The sequence below is a fragment of the Nanorana parkeri genome, unplaced genomic scaffold, assembly GCF_000935625.1.
Source record: "Nanorana parkeri isolate BGI_ZX_2015 unplaced genomic scaffold, ASM93562v1 scaffold1313, whole genome shotgun sequence".
Lineage (NCBI taxonomy): Eukaryota > Metazoa > Chordata > Amphibia > Anura > Dicroglossidae > Nanorana > Nanorana parkeri.
The window spans coordinates 332,796-355,888 of NW_017307581.1; the positions used below are offsets into that span (position 1 = coordinate 332,796).

The 23,093-nt window shown below is 44.2% G+C and overlaps 2 protein-coding genes across 6 annotated transcripts in view; one reads left to right on the forward strand and one right to left on the reverse strand.

The window, feature by feature from the left end:
* The window catches only part of PP2D1 (protein phosphatase 2C like domain containing 1), a 10,322-nt gene extending 4,525 nt beyond the window's left edge, over positions 1-5,797 (reverse strand). The window contains exon 1 of the mRNA XM_018569251.1: positions 4,834-5,797. Within this exon, the coding sequence (XP_018424753.1) occupies positions 4,834-5,797 (964 nt within the window). The remainder of the gene's footprint in view (positions 1-4,833) is intronic.
* Positions 5,798-11,367: 5,570 nt separating this feature from the next.
* The window catches only part of KAT2B (lysine acetyltransferase 2B), a 76,986-nt gene continuing 65,260 nt past the window's right edge, over positions 11,368-23,093 (forward strand). For all 5 annotated transcript variants that reach the window (XM_018569254.1, XM_018569253.1, XM_018569256.1 and 2 more), the window contains exon 1: positions 11,368-11,697. In XM_018569254.1, the coding sequence (XP_018424756.1) occupies positions 11,509-11,697 (189 nt within the window). In that variant the 5' untranslated portion in view covers positions 11,368-11,508. The remainder of the gene's footprint in view (positions 11,698-23,093) is intronic.

The following is a 23,093-nucleotide window of genomic DNA, read 5'->3' on the forward strand; positions in this document are numbered from 1 at the left end:
AAAGCCTTGCGGTTCCAAAAAAAAAAAAAAGGTAGGTACTGGCCGCTATGACTAGTTCAAATACTTTTCTCTTTTGAGCACAGTCACTTTGAGTAAAATGACGGTCTATTTAAAGCTGCATTTCTATGGAAATTGCGACTTTGTAAAAAAAAAAGTACAATTTACAGAGAACATTACCAAGCACATCCTGGCTTTAGAAAAGGGAAGTGCTTGGAATAAGGGAACATTTTTCTGTCTATTTTTTCCACACATTTCATAAATGTTTAAGAGCAAAGCATTTCCTGAGAATGGAATGTAGAGTCTCTCGAGCTGCAGAGGAGATAGTGAGCCATAATGAAAATCGGCGAAAATTCTTCATTGTGAAAATTGCCGGTTAATGGAATAATCTTTTACCTGTGTCAGCACATTATTTGTACGCTCTGCTTAATACATTAGTCTTCAATCCACTACCCATTAACCTGTAAACCAGGACATCTCTCTCTTCCGGATTTAGTTCTAGTCTTCAATTAGCAAGTATATACTCTATTTTGGTAACGTGTATATTTATACAGAAGACGGTCTTAACATTTCCTATACAGTCCATACAGATTCTTTCTTTACAGATTCTTTCTTCGCTGGTCCATTGCTGACCATTTTATAAGTTATGTATAAAACCGCAATCTAAAGCCGTGCTAAAGTGAAACATTTTTTGGGACAAGCTGGTAGCAAAACTTGCAAACTACAATACAGCTGTGAGCTAAGAACAATGCTGCACTGACTTTTTAAAGTTGCACTTTTTATAAACACCTACATCCAAATCCCAAAATCCAAGAATTAAAAGTTTTCATTACAAGTAATTATGTACATTATTATTATTTACACCCATGCTAATTATGTACATCATTAAGCTCCACCCCCGCCCCTGAATGCAGGGAGCCAGCCGGGTTGCATTCCAGAGGTTGCACGCTCTGGAACGCACTCTTTGTGGTGTGAACCGGCCCTAAAGGAGAAGTATAGGGAGAGTAAAACATACTCTTCCCAATACTAAGAACCAGCGTGTGACACTGCAGAAAATTTGCTGACCATTTTTTAAGTTATGTATAAAACTTTCATCTAAAAGCCGAGCTAAAGTGAACATTTTTTTGGAACAAGCTGCTAGCAAAACTTGCCAGCTACAATACAATGGTGTCACAGGGTGTCACATGCCCATTCTATAGATCGAGAGCTAAGCAATCAGGAACCGCTGATCACTCAGCTTAAGGTCTTCTCCCTGCAGAGAGAGGTGACTGTCCCCACAGGAATTCCCCCCTCTCCTCTCTCTGTTTCTTTAGCGTTCATTGGAGAAAACAGACAGGGGAGGGAGCGGGCACAGCTGGCTCTGGCTCTAGAGAGGCAGAACCAGCTGTCACTCAGGCAGCGGGGTGAATCCTGACATGGTTGGAATGCTCATAATTTTGGTGGGGGTGATGGGAGAATATGAGAAGCAATTTAAGCCATTGGCCAGCTGTGGCTTGAATGTTGCTTGCAATATATGTCAATATTATCACTGGAAGTATAATATGTGTCCTGAATGCAAAAGTATTAACGGACAGTCCAGGAACTTAGGGATACTTGTTGGGGGTGTAAAATGTTTGCCAAACTCCTTTAAAAATCTGTTGAGACCTAAACTTCCTGTCAAATGCACTATGAATGCCAGCTATATGCTGACATCGTAGAGCCGCACTGCAGCCAGGAAAGATCCCAACAATATTGTAGGGATCCACCTCGCTGCCTGATTGACAGCTGGCTCTGCCTCTCCAGAGTCAGCTGTGCCTGCCTCCTCTCCTGTCTGTCTTCCAAAGAGAGCTGGAGGTACAGATAGGGGAGATAGGAATCTCTGCGGGGGGCGATGGCTGACAGTCACCGCTCTCTGCAGGGAGAAGCCATGAGCTGAGCGATCAGCTGTTCACAATCGCTCAGCTTTCGATCTATAAAGCCGACATGCAACAGCTGCAGTGTCACACTCCAGCTAAAACGATTGGAAAGAGTACATTTTACTCTTCCAAAACTTCTGCATTAACTACTTACATTCAGCATGTTTGCTTTCCCTAAATTACATTTTTTTTTTCGTTCAAAAGATTTTTTATTTCTTTCCTTTTCCTGTAAACAGATTACAAGTACATTAAAACACGTGTCACTTGTCAAGTATAATGAATCATAAACGGAACATACATACCTAAATTACGTTTTTATTGACTTGCAATGTCCTTTGAGCTTGTTAGCAAATATAACTACTTCAAGAGAGTCAGTTGCCTAGTACAGCCTCCTTTCTCCTTGCACATCATAGCCCTCTCCTCTTCTGGACATATCTAAATACTCTGGGGGGAATGTACCAATCTGGAGCAGCTGTGCATGGCAACCAATCAGCTTTTCTCTTCAGTTTGTTCAGTTAAGATTTGAAAATAAAAGAGAGAGACTGATTGGGTACTATGCACAACTGCTCCCGATTTTGTCTGCTCCCGTTTTGATAAATCCCCTTCTCTGTGTGAGCTGGCCTAGCTTCTCGCCTGCTCCCCTCTCCACCCTACATAACCTTATGTAGCAGCCAGAGGAGGAATGAAGAGGAATATTATAGAGTGGAATTTGAGTGACAGCTCTGAGTCTGATGGGGCTGCTGACATCACATCCAAGATGGCAGCACCCAGCATCAGTCTCAGTTCTTTTGGATATCTACACAAGGGAGACTTTTTTAGGCAAACATGAATAAATGATGTTAAATGCAAATAAATCTTACTGGAAGATCGTTCTTTTTAAAGAACTCCATTCATGTTGGAGGCATTGTTTTTTAAAACAAGAAGCTGTGGAAATGTTTCAAAAACCAAGTAACAGTTTAGCTCCTTTCCTTGCAGTGGGATTAAGCTAATATGCAGTCCCGTGTCTGACACCTTAAACATGTTCAGTCTGACAACACGGATGACATAAAACAGTATCTGGAAAGCTTCTACTATATTATGTGAGAACATGCTGGCTCAGACCTGCTCAGCTATGACATGCTAAGGATAAGAATTGCCAGCGCCGGTGCTAGTTTGCTAAAGTGTAATTAAACCCAAGTATGAAAAAAAGTAATATGTTTCAGCTTATTAGTCCTTACATGTGGTGGCTGCATTAGTTTTATTTTATCCATTTTTTCCCCTTCATATTCACCTTGTAATTCTGCCAGTAACACACTGCCACTGACTGCAGCTGATTGACTAGAGTCACTGTTCAGCCAACAATTTTCCACCCAGCTCCTTTGTCAAAAATGGAAACATTTATTTTTGTTGAGATTGAATTTTGGCCGAGTCAGCAGGAAGGGGTCAAAATCTGATCAGAGTATAGCCAGCTTAAAGTGATATTAAAGCCGAAAGCTTTTTAAGCTATTTCAATGTTGATTAAATCCCTTACAATGGATGCTGTTTCTTAGGCTGGGTTCACTCCTAGGCGTATCGAATATGCACGTTTGTCGCGCGTTTCGTGCCACGCGTTTTTCCAGCGTTTCGCGGTAAAAAAAAAACAGCGACAAACGCGCGTTTCCAAGGGCTACCTGGCTGTATCCCAATGTATACGCGCGGCAAATATGCCCCAAAGAAACTCCTGTACTTCTTTGGGCGTAGGGCGTTTTGTAGCGCGTTCATACGGCCTGTAATACGCCCAGGTGGGAACCATACCCATAGGAAATAATGGGATTTCGGTGTTTGAGCAGTTTGCAGAGCGTAGGAACGCACTACAAAACGCCCAGGTGTGAACCGGGCCTTAATGTTTAAAAGTTTTAGCTTCCTGCAGAAATAGCTGGTCCCCTGAGCACTGGCCCTGATATCCTGTTTTAGGGTGGCTCCTTCCCATTGCAGGGACCTATGAAGTCACCCTTGTGTGAGCTGGTAAGCTGTGTGTGTCTCCACAAACACACAGGGACAGCAAGACAAGCCACTATCTGCTCCCTGCTGCCCCTTCTCCTTCTTCCCTTCTTCAAGCTTGCAGATATAGAGCTGCTGGAGACTGATTTGACCCTTGTAATCTTGTACTGCACAGGAAGCTGTTCTGAAACACAATGGATACAAGTGCTTGGGCAAAAAATTTGTTTGCTGGGCAATTTATATTTGTTTGATCTGGATTTATTTTTGAAAAAAACATTTGAGAGTTGCCTTCCCCAACTCCCCAAGTTATTGTTGCCTGTCCCCTATTGGAGAGATTCTGCTCACTCCCATACAGGAAACAAGGAGGCACTGACAGGAGCACAAACAGTCATTTTATGTTTACAGAAGCTGCATCTTCTCCACTATATATAAAACAGAAACAAAAACATTTGGCCCAGACTTGGATTTTGATTAAAGTGACACTAAACTCCGAAGTTAAATCTTAAAAAGAAAACCATTCAAGTACCTTATCTTTTAACATAAATGTAATTTATTTGTGTATCACTCAGCTGTAGATCCTCAAATCATCTCTGAATTGGTGCTGACACTGTCCTCCCTTCTGGAGGGTGGCTACCTTTGTTCCCCATGGTCCCTGTGTGTGTTGTAAAACAGTCACCGCTCCAGGCTCACTGCCGGGATGGACTACAACTTCAGTACAAATGAGTAGGCTAAATTTGAGATTGTAGTCCATCACAGGAGCAAGCTTGGAGTGGTGGCAACTTTACAAACCACACAGGGACCATTGGGAACAAAAGTAGCCACCCTCCAGAAGGAAGGACAGTAGTAGCACAAATTCAGAGCACAGATCTGCAGTCGCATGATGCACATTTAAGATACTTTTTTGTTATGTAAGGTAAGGTACTTGAATGCATTTTCAAGAATTAACATCTAAGTTTAGTGCCACTTTAAAGGTCATACTTACCAATGTTAGCTATATGTATTATGCCAAGCCTTCTTCTGTCTTGTGTTGACTTATGCATGGCTTCTGTCTTGTCACTGGTGAGCCCATCCAGTAGACAGGTGACAGCAGTGCACCCACTCCAGCGTGACTTGGAGCTCTCTCCTCTCCCCAACCGCAACATTCTATCCATACGCCAGAAAGCTTTGGCATGTGCTACATGTATGCCTTCAATATTGACATATTTTGCTTCTCTTCTGTCTGTTGTAAAGCTCTCTTCTGTTTGCTTGTAATCCTCCTTAAAAACGGAATCAAAAGAACTAACAAAGACCTTCTCCTCTTCAGTCAGTGTATATGAATCATCTACTCTTGACATCTGATCTAATAATAAAATGGGAAGCTCTACTGTTGCGGTACACGCTGCTGATTTTCCATGATAGCCATCAAAAATGCCAACAAAACAGGTATTTTTCCTTTGCCCATAGTTATTAAGAATGACAAATGAGTCTTCCATGTCACTTTGCCAAGATGCATTTCTTTCGGAACAAGCGGCAATAGATCTTACTATATCGTTGTTAATATCCATATTAATAACTTGACAGATGGCCTCAGAAGCTATGTTCATTCTATTAATATTTGGCGTCAACAAAAGCAATTTTTCTTTTAGCATTTCATAGGAGCGGTTGATCTTCTGGATTTCTCTCTGTTTGTATTCAAAAGACGCTTCTATACCAGATATTTTTTGTTCTTTTTGGATGATGAGGCTGGGAAGAACTGATGGATTGTCGCCTGTTTTATAGCCCAGTAAAGAACGCGCTTTGTGGTGTTGTTTGTGGCGTAAAATGTCCCATGGATTGATGAGTTCTCGGCATATACAGCAAGTAAACTGTAAATCATTAATATGAGATCTGTGGTCTTCAATAGCATCTGCATTCTGCACATCAGTGTGCAATGTTTCTACGATGGTTGGCAAGACCGAGTTCTTCATTCTAAAGTCAAATCCATAAAATCAGTTTGGGAATTCTGACTGATATAAAACTAATACAAAGTTTGTTAAAAGCAGAACTCTGGGCAAAACTGTCTTTAACGCTTGCAGTGGGGCTACCCCCACACTGCAACGGCTAAGTGCTTGTTTTTGTCTAGGTGCTAGAAAATAAGACTATACTCACCCAAACCATGGAGCTGGCTTGCTCTTAGACTGGTCCCTGGAGCCTCTATCCCCCTTCCCTGCAGCAATGGTGGGTCCCTTAGTGTCCACACGTCTTATACACTGGGGGGGAATTTATAAAAAGTGGAGCAGGCAAAATCTAGAGCAGATTGGCACTGCAACCAATCAGCTTTTCTGTCTCATTTTCAAATCTTACCTGAGTAAACTGAAGAGAGATGCTGGACATGCAGAGACATGGACAACTGCTCTAGATTCTGTCTGCTCCAGTTTTGATAAATTCCCCCTCACTGTGTATAGGACATGATGACTCACAGGACTTTAGACCGCTGCAGCGGAGCGGGAGAGAAGCGGCTTCAGGGACTGGTCTAAGAGCAAGCCAGCTCAGAGTGGGTGAGTATAACTTCATTTTTTATCCTAGACAAAAATGAGCAGTTGACCCCTGCAGTGCGGGGGCAACTCCAATGTAAAGGTTAATACAAATTCTGTCCACAGTTCTGCTTATGGCTTTATTAAGGCACAGAAGTTGAATCCCATGTAACTACTTCATATCAGTGCAATGATTTTCCTAAGCCCTGTCTCTGCTTGGAAAGTGCAACTAACAACTCAGCAGCAGAAAGAGGCAGGGGGGGAGAACAGAGGAACATACCAATACAATAAACAAGAAAAAAAAACAGGCTACTGGGGCAGCACAATATTTAAACCCAAACATTAGAACAAAACAAATTTGTTCTTACTTCCATAGAAGTAGACTACTAAGTGCATCTTTTATGTAATTGCTAATGTATATTTGAGATTTAATGATATATAATAGAAAACATGTTAAAGATGTTATATTGCTGAGAATTTTATTTATTATTTAAAAAATAATGGGTAAAAGTAATTTCACAAGATTCTTTCAAGCTGCCAATAAAGTGGATCTTTAAGTAACTTACCAATGTTAATGTCAGCACTTACCTTAAATGATGTCTCTTAATCCGGTCTTCTTCTTCTTTCCTGTCCTGAGCCTTCTCTCCAGCGCTGCTGCAGGTGTCCAACCCAGTGCTGACTCCCCTGTCCCTGCTGGCACTTCCTGTCCCAGGGTGTCTGCAAGTGGGTGCACGCGTCCATAGACTTACCTTGCGTCTCTGCTCGTCTCCCGGCCGAAAATCTGAACTGCGCATGCGCCCGCCCCAAGATGCTTTGAGGCCGCCCGAGCAGTTTCGGATTTTCGGAACAGGAGCACGTGGGGAAGACAGGGGTAAGTTTAAACCGCTTTTGAAGCGTTTAAAAAAAAAAAAAAAAAACAACTTTTTGCATATATCTACTGCTTGCAAGCCCTTGAGGGGCGGGCTTGCGATGACTGCAATGAGGGACGGGCTTCCGATGACTGCAAACGGGCAGTGTGCGTGTGCGCGTGTGCACACCGGCCCGTTCAGCAGTTATCGAACAAGCAGGCCACTAACTCGCTGAGAATCGTACGATTCCCAGCGTGTTTTCCAGCCTGCTTGTTCAACGGAAGACGTGCGACCGTACAGTAAAAACAGCCGCACGCCTTCCATACACTTTGCGATTATCGTACGATTGTGGGATTTCCCGCGATTCTCGTACAATAATCGTACAGTGTATGGGCACCTTTAAGCATTCTCAAAGAATCTCTGAATCTAAAATGAATATATGACTGTAGTGTAGTCATATATCCCTAGAGGAGGTTAGGCAACCTTGGCACTCCAGCTGCGGTGCATCTACAAGTGCCATCATGCCTCTGGCTGTTTGAATCTTGCCTATGGCTGTCATAGTCTTGCAATGCCTCATGGGTCTTGTAGTTCCATAACAGTTGGAGTGCCGAGGTTTCCTACCCCTGCCTTGGAGTATGCACACACATGTAACTTCAAATCAATGCCAACTGTATATGAAACCTTTGCTGTAGCACAGTCATAATCTCATACTTGGTATACAGTGTGACCTCACATGAATGCCATATGGAAGGCCTTCCCTCTGGTACTGGCACATGTTCACATCATATAGAGGTTTAGATATGCTTTAAGAGGGTATAGACAATAAAGTGGGTGGTATTTCAGGTAAATAGGAACACATCAGGGGGCACTTGGTAAATACGGTATGCTATAACATTCCTAAGGCCTTACAATATAATAAGGTTTAGACACGTTGCAGTAAAGGATGCTATTGCCATGCTTACTATACACATTGCATTGTGACAGACATGAGTACTGGTGATTGATGAAGTAAATATATTATCTAAGGGGATGTACTATGCAGGTAAACTCACCTGTAAACGTACAGAAAGGCTTCTTATCTTGACTGATATAGCGTGTAGGTGCAGCGCAGGTGATGTCTTTATCTTGGTGTATGTACCTGGGTGTTTACATGTTGCTATAGTTACTGTCACCTTAGTCACAGACATAGTAAACGCAGCCTGGTTATCACATTATACACACACTGACATGTACACTATTAATGCTTGCTTCACAACACGGGAAAATAGGGCAGTGACGGTAATCCCGCTTCTTCCCACAGGATGCAAAGCTTCTATTTTATTTTACAGGATCAGCATTGGATTTCACTTGTTGCGCCAGTCGTCTATTAATATTATGCCGTCTCAAAAGATGCAGTTATCAGACGGAGAGAAGAGTTCTTTTGTCCATCACAATTAAAGCTGACTCGGCTGAAACTCGAGGAGTTTATGGCATTGCCGGCTCCGTGTGGCAAAAGTCGATTTTTTGATGGACTTTTGATGAAGGAGCTGGGTATAATATTGTCAGTCGAACAATGACTACAACCATGTGCTTTCTCACAGCCCGTGCTTGCACTACAAAAGCCGGTGTTCCAACAGATTGCTGGACTTTGTTCGAAATCTGAACCGCGTCACATCGGGTGACGTGGTCTCAGCCGTTGCAGGCGGCATCGGCTGAACGCGCGAACGCAGAACAGCTGAACGAGTCCAGAATTTTCACAGGCTATTTGCCTTTACTGCGCATGTGCAGGGAAGCCGGTGGGTCCACAAAATTCACAGGCGAGGCGCCTGCGGCCACATAACTTGACGCACAATGATAATACACAAAATAAATATAAATAATGTATTTTGTTATTCTTATTATGTGTTAAGTTATTTGGCCACAGGAGCCTCGCCTGTGGAATTTTATTGGCCATGGGCTTCACCACACATGCACAATACAGGCAAATCAGGTGATAAATGTGTTTACCTTCTGACAACCAACCAGGAAGTAAGTGGTCAACCTAATGATTGCTGCCTCACTATTTGGGTGTCCCACGCTAGAGCGATGTTACTGCTCACCACATGTAGCACAGCCCGCTGCTACAAGGGCCTGTTTCATGGGCTTTTACCCACAGCAGGTGGGTTTAGCATTGCCATACAAGGCTATGAGAATGTAAAACCCACTTAAACCAAGTCAAAAGCAGGTCAGTAGGAGGTGCACGTGTCAGTGAATTCTAAATGATCTCAGAACCGCCTCAAACTAATGTCAAATCAATGCCATCGACACAAGCCCAAAGACACAGGCCTTAAAGGAGATTATATATGCATATAGACAGGTTAGGACCCCTGATGCCTCCTCTGTGAACTGCAGCAGGACCTCAGGGGGTAGAGCATTCTTCATCTTCTGCTATCTCCCAGGCTTGGGACACTGTGCTGGATTCCAGAAGTGTTTAGGACTGAAATCTTCTGGGTACACCAAATCAGGCTGTTCAGAGCTGGGCTAGGGTAGGGGTAACCGTGTGCAACCTTGGCACTCCTGCTGTATTGAAACTACAAATCCTGGGGCTGCAGTAAGAGTCTGCAGGAACCTTAGCATATATATATATATATAAATGAAATTAATGTGGTCTATGCTTTTCATGGTGTGGTGGCAGGGTCTATATAAAGCCACAGTCAAAGCTCAGCTGTAGTATTACTTTAATTGTAAAATATGAACAGGAGAATATTTATTAGATATTATTATTTCTGATTGGTGTGTATACATATACAGAGATATGTGAAATATTGATAAGTAAGGGTATCCTAGTTGAGGTATTAAGTGACGCGTACATGTGATTCATTACAGTGAATGTAGCCTTGGTCTGCTCCTGAGTCCTGACATGAAGACCAGGCAGAGCAGCCCAGAGAAGACATGAAGATCAGGCAGAGAAGCCCAGAGAAGACATGAAGACCGGGCAGAGCAGCCCAGAGAAGACATGAAGACCGGGCAGAGCAGCCCAGAGAAGACATGAAGACCGGGCAGAGCAGCCCAGAGAAGACATGAAGACCGGGCAGAGCAGCCCAGAGAAGACATGAAGACCGGGCAGAGCAGCCCAGAGAAGAAATAAAGACCAGGCAGAGCAGCCCAGAGAAGACATGAAGACCGGGCAGATCAGCCCAGAGAAGACATGAAGACCGGGCAGAGCAGCCCAGAGAAGACATGAAGACCGGGCAGAGCAGCCCAGAGAAGACATGAAGACCGGGCAGAGCAGCCCAGGTAAGTGGACGGCAGGTCCCACAGGACGAGGATGAGGGATGAAGTGGACAGCAGGCAGGGAGGACACGATGATGATGAGGAATGAAGTGGACAGCAGGCAGGGAGGACACGACAAGGATGAGGGATGATAAGGGATGAAGTGGACAGCAGGCATGGAGGGCAGGACGTGGATGAGGGATGAAGTGGACAGCAGGCAGGGAGGACACGACAAGGATGAGGGATGATAAGGGATGAAGTGGACAGCAGGCATGGAGGGCAGGACGTGGATGAGGGATGAAGTGGACAGCAGGCAGGGAGGACACGACAAGGATGAGGGATGAAGTGGACAGCAGGCACGGAGGACACGATGATGATGATGATGAGGGATGAAGTGGACAGCAGGCAGGGAGGACACGACGATGATGATGATGATGAGGGATGAAGTGGACAGCAGGCAGGGAAGACACGATGATGATGATGAGGGATGAAGTGGACAGCAGGCAGGGAGGACAGGACGAGGGATGAAGTGGACAGCAGGCAGGGAGGACACGATGATGATGATGATGAGGGATGAAATGGACAGCAGGCAGGGAGGACACGACAAGGATGAGGGATGAAGTGGACAGCAGACAGGGAGGACACAATGATGATGATGATGAGGAATGTAGTGGACAGCAGGCAGGGAGGACAGGATGAGGGATGAAGTGGACAGCAGGCAGGGAGGACACAATGATGATGATGATGATGAGGAATTAAGTGGACAGCAGGCAGGGAGGACAGGATGAGGGGTGAAGTGGACAGCAGGCAGGGAAGACACGACGATGATGATGATGAGGAATGAAGTGGTCAGCAGGCAGGGAGGACAGGACGAGGGATGAAGTGGACAGCAGGCAGGGAGGACAGGACGAGGATGAGGGATGAAGTGGACAGCAGGCAGGGAGGATTGGGATGGAGGAGGAGGAGGAGGCGGTGATGTACTGCGGCTGCCTCCCTGCTGGGGGAGCGGCTGTAGATCTCGTCACCTCGCCCAGGGATCTGTAGACCGGAGGGGGGCATTCTCCTCCCCGGGCAGGCTCCAGTGCCATGTCGGAGGCAGAGGGAGGCTCCATGGTGGCAGCTCAGGGTTCTCCGGCCGGTGGAGGCGGCAGAGGAGCGGAGAGCCCGGGAGGTGCCGGGGCAGCGCCGCTCAGAATCGCTGCTAAGAAGGGTCAGCTCCGCTCCGCTCCCCGGGCGAAGAGACTGGAGAAACTCGGAGTATACTCCGCCTGTAAGGTAACCGGGAATGGCTGTGTGACGCCGTGTGACAGGAGGGCACAACCACAACTGTGTGTGTGTGTGTGTGTGTGACATCAACAAGGCTGACTGCCACCGGGTGCTAAGAATAGGAGCTGCAACTTCACCACAAATGTGCTGACACAACATAACACTGACAACAATAACAACATAAGACTGTTGACATAACACTGACAACAACACACAGCACTACAAGACTGCTGACATAACACTGACAACAACACACAGCACTACAAGACTGCTGACACAACACTGACAACAACACACAGCACTACAAGACTGCTGACACAACACTGACAACAACACACATCACTACAAGACTGCTGACACAACACAACATGCTTACAAAACATAACACTGGCAACACACACACACGCAGCTCTACAAGACTTCTGACACAACATAACACTGAGGACAAGAACAACACACTGCTCTACAAAACTGCTCACACAACATTACACTGACAGCAACAACACACACAACACTACAAGACTGCTGAGACAACATAACACTGACAACAACACAGCACTACAAGACTGCTGACACAACACAACATGCTGAGAAAACATAACACTGGCAACACACACACGCAGCTCTACAAGACTTCTGACACAACATAACACTGAGGACAAGAACAACACACAGCTCTACAAAACTGCTGACACAACATTACACTGACAGCAACAACACACACAACAGTACAAGACTGCTGAGACAACATAACACTGACAACAACAGCAACACACACACAACACGACAAAACACTCACCACAAAACTACAAGAATGCTGACATAACACAACACTGACAAAAACATCCACAGCTCTACAAAACTGCTGACACAACATAATATTGACAACAACAGCACACAGCACTACAGGTCTGCTGACATCTGCGGCCTTGGCACAGCCTTAGGCCCAGTTCACGCCATGGGGTTCCGGTAACACACCAGGCCGCACGTGTTTGTGAGTTCAGTGGGGTCCTGAATGTGTGACAAACGTGGAGGAAAAACGTGTTTGGGGTGCCATTAAAAAAGAATGGCAACGCGAACGCGTGTCGCATTTTGCTTCACTTTTGCAAACGCGCATCAAAGCATGTGTTTTTGTGCACATTTGTCTTGTGTTTATGAAACATGAAGGTGTGAATACGGGCTTAGAGCCTATGTGCGTACTCAGTTCAGGCCGATCACAATACGCGTTGGTGTGTGATGGGCGCCAATAGGAACATGCTGCCTTTACATACCCTGTAATTGCGTGACAACGTATCACACGGTGCTGCAGCGCAAATACAGATGACAGTACTTCGGTTCTGGCTGCTAAAAAAACGCACATCAACGCAAGTGTGTTTAACATGTGTCACTGTGCATTAAACACACGTGGTGTGAAGTCACGCTGCGTCACCAGCGGTTATTGTTCTCTAGGTGGTCTGAAGGGATTTTCATGTACATGTCACTGACATATACCTTAGACAGGAAAATCCTGAGGCATTGTGACAGAACACGACTCGGGCCAGGTTCACACCATTTTCAGGCCCTCAGTGGTGACTGCAGACACCCTGTGGAAGTGTGCGCAGAGTTTATGTGTTGTTGACATTGAGGTGACTGTAATGTGAGACTATTTACACTGGAGCTTCATGTGGCTGTGTGAGTGTGACACCATAATATTGACACTTCACTGCCACTGAGTGCAGCAAATACCAGAACTCCTCATGTACACAATGTTACCTTCTGTTTTAGGACACACTTGTAAAATGTAACACAATGTTTTTTTTCTTTTTACTGGTGACTTCAAATGAAACTTGTATTGAAAGTTTAGTGTGCGCAGCATGCACTGAGGGGATTCATAAAGACTGGAGCTGACAGGATCGGGAGCAGACGCCCAGGGCAGCCAATCAGCTTCTCTTTTTAGTATGTTCAGTTTAGCTATGAAAATAGAAAGGAGAATCTGATTGGTTGCCCTGGGCTTTTCCGGATTCTGTCTGCTCCAGTTTTTTAGGAACCCCCCCCCCCCCCCATGTTGTTACATTCTCTGGCACATGACTGAAAGTTTAATTTGAACTCAGGTTCCCTTCACATTATAGTAAATTAGGCCTTACCCTATGTTTGTTTACGATTTATATCAGTACACTTACCTCAGCGCTCAGTGTATATACAGTAAGTCAGTATATAAGTCAGTACATATACCTCAGCGCTCAGTGTATATAGTGTATATCAGTCAGTACATATACCTCAGGGCTCAGTGTATACAAGTCAGTAATATAAGTCAGTACATATACCTCAGTGCTCAGTGTATACAAGTCAGTAATATAAGTCAGTACATATACCTCAGCGCTCAGTGTTTATCAGTCAGTACATATACCTCAGCGCTCAGTGTTTATCAGTCAGTACATATACCTCAGCGCTCAGTGTTTATCAGTCAGTACATATAGGCCTCAGCGCTCAGAGTATATCAGTCAGTACATAGGCCTCAGCGCTTAGTGTATATCAGACAGTACATATACCTCAGCGCTCAGTGTATATCAGTCAGTACATATACCTCAGCGCTCAGTGTATATAAGTCAGTAATATAAGTCAGTGTATATAGTGTATATCAGTCAGTACATAGGCCTAAGCGATCAGTGTATATCAGAACAGGGCTCAGTGTATACAAGTCAGTAATATAAGTCAGTACATATACCTCAGTGCTCAGTGTATACAAGTCAGTAATATCAGTCAGTACATATACCTCAGCGCTCAGTGTTTATCAGTCAGTACATATACCTCAGCGCTCAGTGTTTATCAGTCAGTACATATAGGCCTCAGCGCTCAGAGTATATCAGTCAGTACATAGGCCTCAGCGCTTAGTGTATATCAGACAGTACATATACCTCAGCGCTCAGTGTATATCAGACAGTACATATACCTCAGCGCTCAGTGTATATCAGTCAGTACATATACCTCAGCGCTCAGTGTATATAAGTCAGTAATATAAGTCAGTGTATATAGTGTATATCAGTCAGTACATAGGCCTAAGCGATCAGTGTATATCAGACAGTACATATTCCTCAGCGCCCAGTGTATATCAGTCAGTACATATACCTCAGCGCTCAGTGTACATAAGTCAGTAATATAAGTCAGTACATATACCTCAGCGCTCAGTGTATATAAGTCAGTAATATAAGTCAGTACATATACCTCAGCACTCAGTGTATATAAGTCAGTAATATAAGTCAGTACATATACCTCAGCGCTCAGTGTATATAAGTCAGTAATATAAGTCAGTACATATACCTCAGCACTCAGTGTATATAAGTCAGTAATATAAGTCAGTACATATACCTCAGCACTCAGTGTATATAAGTCAGTAATATAAGTCAGTACATATACCTCAGCACTCAGTGTATATAAGTCAGTAATATAAGTCAGTACATATACCTCAGCACTCAGTGTATATAAGTCAGTAATATAAGTCAGTACATATACCTCAGCACTCAGTGTATATAAGTCAGTAATATAAGTCAGTACATATACCTCAGCGCTCAGTGTTTATCAGTCAGTACATATACCTCAGCGCTCAGTGTTTATCAGTCAGTACATATACCTCAGCGCTCAGTGTTTATCAGTCAGTACATATAGGCCTCAGCGCTCAGAGTATATCAGTCAGTACATAGGCCTCAGCGCTTAGTGTATATCAGACAGTACATATACCTCAGCGCTCAGTGTATATCAGACAGTACATATACCTCAGCGCTCAGTGTATATCAGTCAGTACATATACCTCAGCGCTCAGTGTATATAAGTCAGTAATATAAGTCAGTGTATATAGTGTATATCAGTCAGTACATAGGCCTAAGCGATCAGTGTATATCAGACAGTACATATTCCTCAGCGCCCAGTGTATATCAGTCAGTACATATACCTCAGCGCTCAGTGTACATAAGTCAGTAATATAAGTCAGTACATATACCTCAGCACTCAGTGTATATAAGTCAGTAATATAAGTCAGTACATATACCTCAGCACTCAGTGTATATAAGTCAGTGATATAAGTCAGTACATATACCTCAGAGCTCAGTGTTTATAGTGTATATGCAGACATCTCAACTCTCCCGGATGTTCCTGGAGTCTCCTGCTATTAGATACACCCGGACAGAAACATTTTCTCCCGGAAAGGTTTTCTCTGCAGAGTACACCTTTCCGTGCTGTCTTTTTTTTTCTTCTGACATCGGGGCCGCCAGCCGCTGTCAGTCATAAAAAAAATGGCATAGGAAAGCATAGCTAGATTGCTTTGGCTATTTCACCTTGCAATAGCCAATAGCAAGCCTGCTATTGCACCCGCCTACTGCTGCTGTCAATCAGCAGAGATGGACCTGAAGTTCTCCATCAGGTCCACCTCTGCTGACTGACAGCAGCAGAAGGCGGATGCAATAGCCAGCTTGCTATTGGCTATTGCAAGGTGAAATAGCAATCTAGCTATTAGTTCCTATGCCGTGTTTTTTTTTATGTCCTGATGGCAGCAGCTGTCAGTACACTAATAAAAAAACAGCAGATATCAAGGGAAGCATTAGCTTCTTTGCTATCTGCCATCATTTTAGGGGGGTGCTCTCTTCCTTGTTGTTGCCCTCCCCAGAGGTAGGGGGGTTGACAGAGGGCACCTCCCTGAAATGAGGTATTTCAGGTTGGGATCCCTGTATATGAGTTGGTACATATACTTCGACGCACAGTGTACCGTATATATAATGTAATCGACATGGTAACTTTGAAACTCTTTAATATGAGGTTTTTGAGCTGTGTGTCCCTCACATGTAATTCCACCGAGGATCTGGTGTCCTGTGACATGTGTACAGAGTGGAATCCCTCAGAGCTTCTTACCTCTCAGAACTCCATATTGTTTGTATCTCTGCAATCTGAACACAGCAAAGGAGTATAAAGTTTCCTCTGCGGCAGGTACGGGATTGAAGCTGGTCATACACAGTTAGATTTGTATTGTTCAGCCCAGCAGACGGAACAATACAAATTCCCATGTTAAACAGCAATAATGGAGGAATCTCCCCTGCTGGATATTGTGTGCTGACAGCCGCCACCCGCAGCTGTCAGAATAACCGAACATTGCCTGCATAGGCTGCAGTCACTGTTCAGTAGGCAATTTTCCACCCGGCTCCTTCCATTATTCAGTTGAAGTTTGTAGAGCCGGGTGATGCCAGCAGGGCCACCCATGGTTAGAATTTTGGCTGATTCAGTCGGAAACAGGCCGACAATTCAATCCGTGAATGGTAGGGATGCACTGATACCATTTTTTCCTGACCAAGTACTCGCCGATACCAATTACGTTACCTTTTTTTAGTGTCATGTGACAGTTTTTCTAAAACAGTACAGACTAATGATTTTAGTTCCCAGCAATACATTATACAATGCAGAATACCACCACCAGCTATAGAGGACTACAAATCCCAGCAATACATTATACAATGCAGAATACCACCACCAGCTATAGAGGACTACAAATCCCAGCAATACATTATACAATGCAGAATACCACCACCAGCTATAGAGGACTACAAATCCCAGCAGTACATTATACAATGCAGAGGACTACAAATCCCAGCAATACATTATACAGCAATGCAGAATAATACCACCAGTGACAGAGGACTACAAATCCCAGCAATACATTATACAATGCAGAGTAATACCACCAGTGACAGAGCACTACAAATCCCAGCAATACATTATACAATGCAGAGTAATACCACCAGTGACAGAGCACTACAAATCCCAGCAATACATTGGTCATGCACTTCCTTGTGTTACAACTCGCACAGAGCCTGAACAATCAATCAAGAAAAAAAAACCCTCGGAGATGCACACACTGGGAGCGAAACACACAAATGAATATCCATAAACATTTTATTATCAAATAACATAAAACACACCATCACCTCTATAGAAATCTCTTAACCCTGCAAGATGCCAATAAAACACAATAAATATAAGATCGTAATGTATCATAAATACACCCCCGCTGCAATGAATAACCGAATGGGCATTTAAAGTGCATTTAAACTGTTAGATGACTGATACACCATTAGGCCCCGTTCACACTGAGCGATTTATCGCGCGGTAATTCCAGCGATATCGCGGCTATTTACCGCGCAATATCATCGCTCTCCAATGCATGGCAATGGGGCTCTGTCTGTCGCTGTCGCGGGTCGTGCGTCGCTACAGCAGAACCCTTTTTGGAGCGGATTTTGCCGCGATTCTAGCTTGCTCAATCCAAGCATTTGCGCGATATCGCGCAGCAACCGCGCGATTTGCGAATCGCTCAGTGTGAATGGGGCCTTATAGTTGCCTAATATCACTTAAGGCCCCATTCACACTGAGCGATTCGCGCGGTGCCATGCATTGGAGAGCAATATCGCGGGAACTACCACGCAATAAATCGCTCAGTGTGAACGGGGCCTTAGGTGGCCATACAACCATTGTATGACTTTTTTGGTCCAGACATCTCACCCTTGTTCAATTTTCAGTTCATGTGGGTGTAAAGGCAGGCGTCCCAATACTGTTGGCAATATAGTGTATATATGTGTGTGTATATATATATAGATCTATATATATAGATCTATATATATACATATATATATAGATCTATATACAGGTGAAACTCGAATAATTAGAATATCGTGCAAAAGTAATTGCAGTAATTGCTGCAAAAGGGGCCCAAACCAAGTACTGAGTACATATGCATGCTTGTACTTTTCAGAGGTCCGATATTGTTCTATGTACAATCCTTGTTTTATTGTTTGCATGTAATAATCTACTTTTTCTAGGTTGTGTATTTGGGGTTCTTGGGGTTTTCATGAGCTGTAAGCCATAATCATCACAATTGTGACATCACGGCTTGAACTATCTTGCTTTGCATGTAATGAGTCTCTCTCATATATTAGTTTCACCTTTTAAGTTGCATTAGTGAAATAAATGAACTTTGCACGATATTCTAATTATTAGAGTTTCACCTGTATATACACAGTATATATTAGTAAATTCCAGGGTAAATGAGCACTAAGAGTTAATAGTGAATTCTGCTAAATTAACAGATGAAATCTCATAGATCTAATAAATATTGAATTTATGTGCGGTCATATTTACAGCATTCAAATACATGGGTAATAGAGCTGTACAGAATAAACGCGGATCATTTTGTGAAATGGACAAGGACACTTTGCCTGAGACCTTCAGAGCTCATATTGTATGCTTATAAGACTCCATAACATGTGTCACCCTCGATCTATATCACAGGATGGCTGATCATTCTCTATATTAGCAACGTCCAGCTGATGGCTCCTGGGGATATTTCTCTTTGAACACTGATATTTCTTTCTTTTCTTGAATCTTCACACACAGGTTTTTGGCTAGATAGGTCATCTAATTGTTGCTGCTACTACTAATTTACCAATGGGCAATTTTGTGGAGTTTTTACATTAACCTCTTGCCGTCCGCCCGTAGTAGAAAAACTGACGGACGGCACTGCTGCATCTGCGGGTTGCCGTCTCCAGACGGCAATTTTTTTCTGCTCGCGCGCGCCCCCTAGCGGGCACGCACGGGCAGAAAAGACCCGACAATGCACACACCCGGTACCGGGTGTCACACATATAGGCGATCAGCGGGTCCATAGCCCGCCGATCGCCTATATGTGCTCGTTCGCGGCGATCCGCTGCCCCATCTTGGATCTTGGATAAAGCAGATCTCTGCTTTATCAGCTTCTTTTGGGGTCCATAGGTGATATTAGGGGTCCTAGAGACCCCTAATATCTCCATAAAGAGGACCTGTCAGTGTGCCTTTGCTATACAGAGAACTATGGGGAAAAGCCTTAACCCCAGAGTTCTCCTTTAGTACAGGGGGGGCGACACACACAAATGAATCTGGAATTCAGGAGCCAGCATGCCTAATCCAAATACAAAGTGACCAGTGCAAAGCAAATATTTATTTGTTTGCTTTGCAGTGGTCACTTTGTATTTGGTTTTGTACAAGACGCAAATCACCGGCGGTTCAGCAGCGCCGGTATATCCAGTGCCGCTAATTGAATTGTTTAATACAGCCTTGGCTGAGGGTGATAAAACCAGTTGTATTTAGACCTCTCTGCACTTTTGAGACTTTCGGATATATTAAGAGGTACTGAACACTAAACACTTAATACTGTATTTAATTGCAATGGATACTTTTGTGTTTATTTGCCTGGCACTGTCTTAGAGCTCTTAGCAACCTGTGATGCCCTGTGTGGTGCCGCCCAGCTCCCGTCTAGCTCCTGGCAACCAGTGATGTCAGTTAGCTAGGCGGGATGTTGGACAGAGTCTCTGATAGTAAGGTCTGGTGTCTGCCACCGCCCCCTGCCCTCTTCCAACAAATCAGCCACGTACGCAGGGGCGTAAATACCGCCGGTGCACATTCCACCACTGAAAAACTGGGCGGGATTACTTTAAAACATCGATCAGCTTCTCTCTTCTTCAGTTTGTTCAGTTAAGATTTGAAAATGAAAGAGATGCTGATTGGTTACTACGGGCAACTGCTCCAGATTTTGTCTGCTTCAGTTTTGACAGAAGAAGATGTTAGAGAAATGTATCATGGTTACCCCATGCTCTTTTTTATGATGTTAGTGTAGCTTATGCAAACAAGTAATGCGAACACTGGATGACATATAACTGTGCATTCATGTGTGAAAATAAGAGCAGCAGGCACAAGGTTATATAAGTGAACCACGGAAATAATATGCAATACATGAGCAGTTATTAAGTGCTGACCGGTCAGAGTACACTGCGAAGAAGCATGCAGAGACCCATTAGCATTCCTGTGTACAGTTATATTGGTACAATACAAACACTGTACAGTAATGGACACCACTGCATACAACGTCGCCATTATTTATACAGCAGTGTGATAGCAGACAATTTAACATTCCAGGATTGTCCCAGATAAGCTCTGATGTGGCGCAGCATTTATATAATTAGTAATAGACTAGAAGGTGAAGGAAAACTTGGGCAGCATTTTAAATCTAGTACTATAAGAAGGTGTCAATTGTGATTAATAGTGTTTATCAGTCAGATTATATATTAAGAAATTGATTTTCAGTCATCCTTGCAAGCATACCTTTATGTTAGCCACCCAGTCATGCATCAGCCGTTCTGGCTTTCATCCAAGGAGGTTTTGTCCAAAAGGCTAGATGAGAGCTGGGAAGGGGGAAGCTGGAAAAGTATGGAGAACTTCACTTGCTGAGTTAGCCAGAGACAGAATTTCCTCTGTCAGGTCAAACAGAAATATACTAGAGGAAGAAAAAATCATGACCTTACTGTTCTGTAAAAGAGAGCTAAACAGACCCTAAAGCTGGCCATTGACAGAGCGAATGTCGGCCAGTTCTTCCCCAGCATACATGCACATTATGGGAAACCTACCCCTTATCTGCGGTGCTCCAGCAATGGAAGGTCCACTCCACGTTTCCCCTCAATTCTCCCTCAATGCCCCTAATGTCTTCTCTGCTTTTACTTTAGGTTCTGGCATCTATTTTCTTCCTCCATTTGGTGGCCATTGACAACATAACTCCCATGTATGGACAGCACAGTGGTGTAGTGGTGAGCTGAGCCCTCTGCCGTGCAGCCCTGAGAGTCCCCAGTTCAAAGCCTGGTCAGGACACTGTCTGCAAGGAGTTTGCATGTTGTCCCTGTGCTTGTGTGGGTTTCCTCCCACACTCCTAAGACATGCTGGAAGGTTGATTGGCCCTGTATGTATGCATGTGAGATAGGTCCCTTAAGCTGGCCACAGACCTTGCGATGGTTGTAGGTAATTAAAAAGACTAGGGATGCACCGATACCACTTTTTTACGACCGAGTACGATACCAATTACCGATACTTTTTGTTAAAGGGACAGGTCACATTTTTTCTAAAGCAATACAAACTAATGATTTAAGGTCAGTTACTTAATATTATGATTCATGAGATGATGAGGGAGCATAATGCCGGCCAATCAGAATGCCGGCGCTGCGTCATTACACGGCGCCCGGCTTCCTGATACAGGAAGTACTCATGCTAGGTACTGGAGCATTTGGGCGAGTACGAGTACTCACCCAAATACTCGGTATCGGCACCGATACTGGTATCGGTATCGGTGCATCCCTAAAAAAGACATACAATCTGCCCATCTTGGACAGGCAGATCGTACTTGCGATAATCGCAAGCCCGCCCTGCTGAGGGGCAGGCTTCCGATGACCTCAATGCTGAACGGGCAGTGTGCGCTTGCGCACACCGGCCCGTGCGGCATTTATCTTACGAACATGCCACACACCCGCCGACAATCGTACGTTTCTCAGCGGTTTTCGAACACGTTCCTAAGATAAAAGTTGTGCGACCGCACAGTAGAAACGGTCGCATGCCTTCCACACACCTTGCGATAATCGTACGATCGCGGGATTTCCCGCGATTATTGCAAGGTATGTGGGCACCTCTAGATTGTAAGCTCCTTGAGGTCTGGGACTGATGTAAATGTGCAGTATGTTAATTGTCTACGTTATATAAATACCAATAGTAAATAAATGTCAGCAGGAGTTACATTGTCCTGGCACCTGCAGTCATTGTACATTTCTAAACATACTGCTAGCAGGAAAGCATTTATTTTGGCAGAAAAACTCATACAAAGTGTCTTCTGCCATCAAACTCTACCTAATTACAACTGTGTATATTTTAGGTTTAGCTCTGCTTTATCCTCCATTCATACCTGGACAACAGCATTTTCCTGCGTTTCACTAGCATATTTGTGTGTTTTTCCATGCGTTTGTCAAGTGTTTTGAGGCGTTTTCAAAAGTGTTTTTACATGCGGTTTCAGCTGGTAGATTGTGCTTGTGGAACAAAATGCAGAAACAAAGTAGGAAACCGCTTGCACGGCACATGTACAGGTGTTTTCATTGAAGTCTATGGGGCCAAAAGCGCAGAAATCTGCTGAAAAGTAGCTTATGCACTTTAACCAGTGACAGGCGTGTTGCTGAAGGCAACAGAAGGCGCAAGTGTAAATAGAGGCCATAGGAAACAATGGGATTCCTGGTGTTTACCATTTTGTAGCACCGAGCTTTGAGCTGCAAAACACCTACTGTAGGTATGAATTGGGACTTAGGTAGAGCTGCAACAGTTAATCGATTTAGTCGATTAAAATCGACGATTGAAAACGTTGGCAACGTTTTCGATCGTCGATTCGTCGGCTATCGATTGATTTGCCTGTTTGGGGCTGTTCCGGGCTCCACATGCGGCCTGAGCCACACGTCACACGATGCTCCCGCTGCGGCCGCCGTGCCCACGGCACAGGCCGCGTAAGCCACGCCCACCGCACAGGACGCTGAAGCCGCGCACGCCGCTGCTCTACT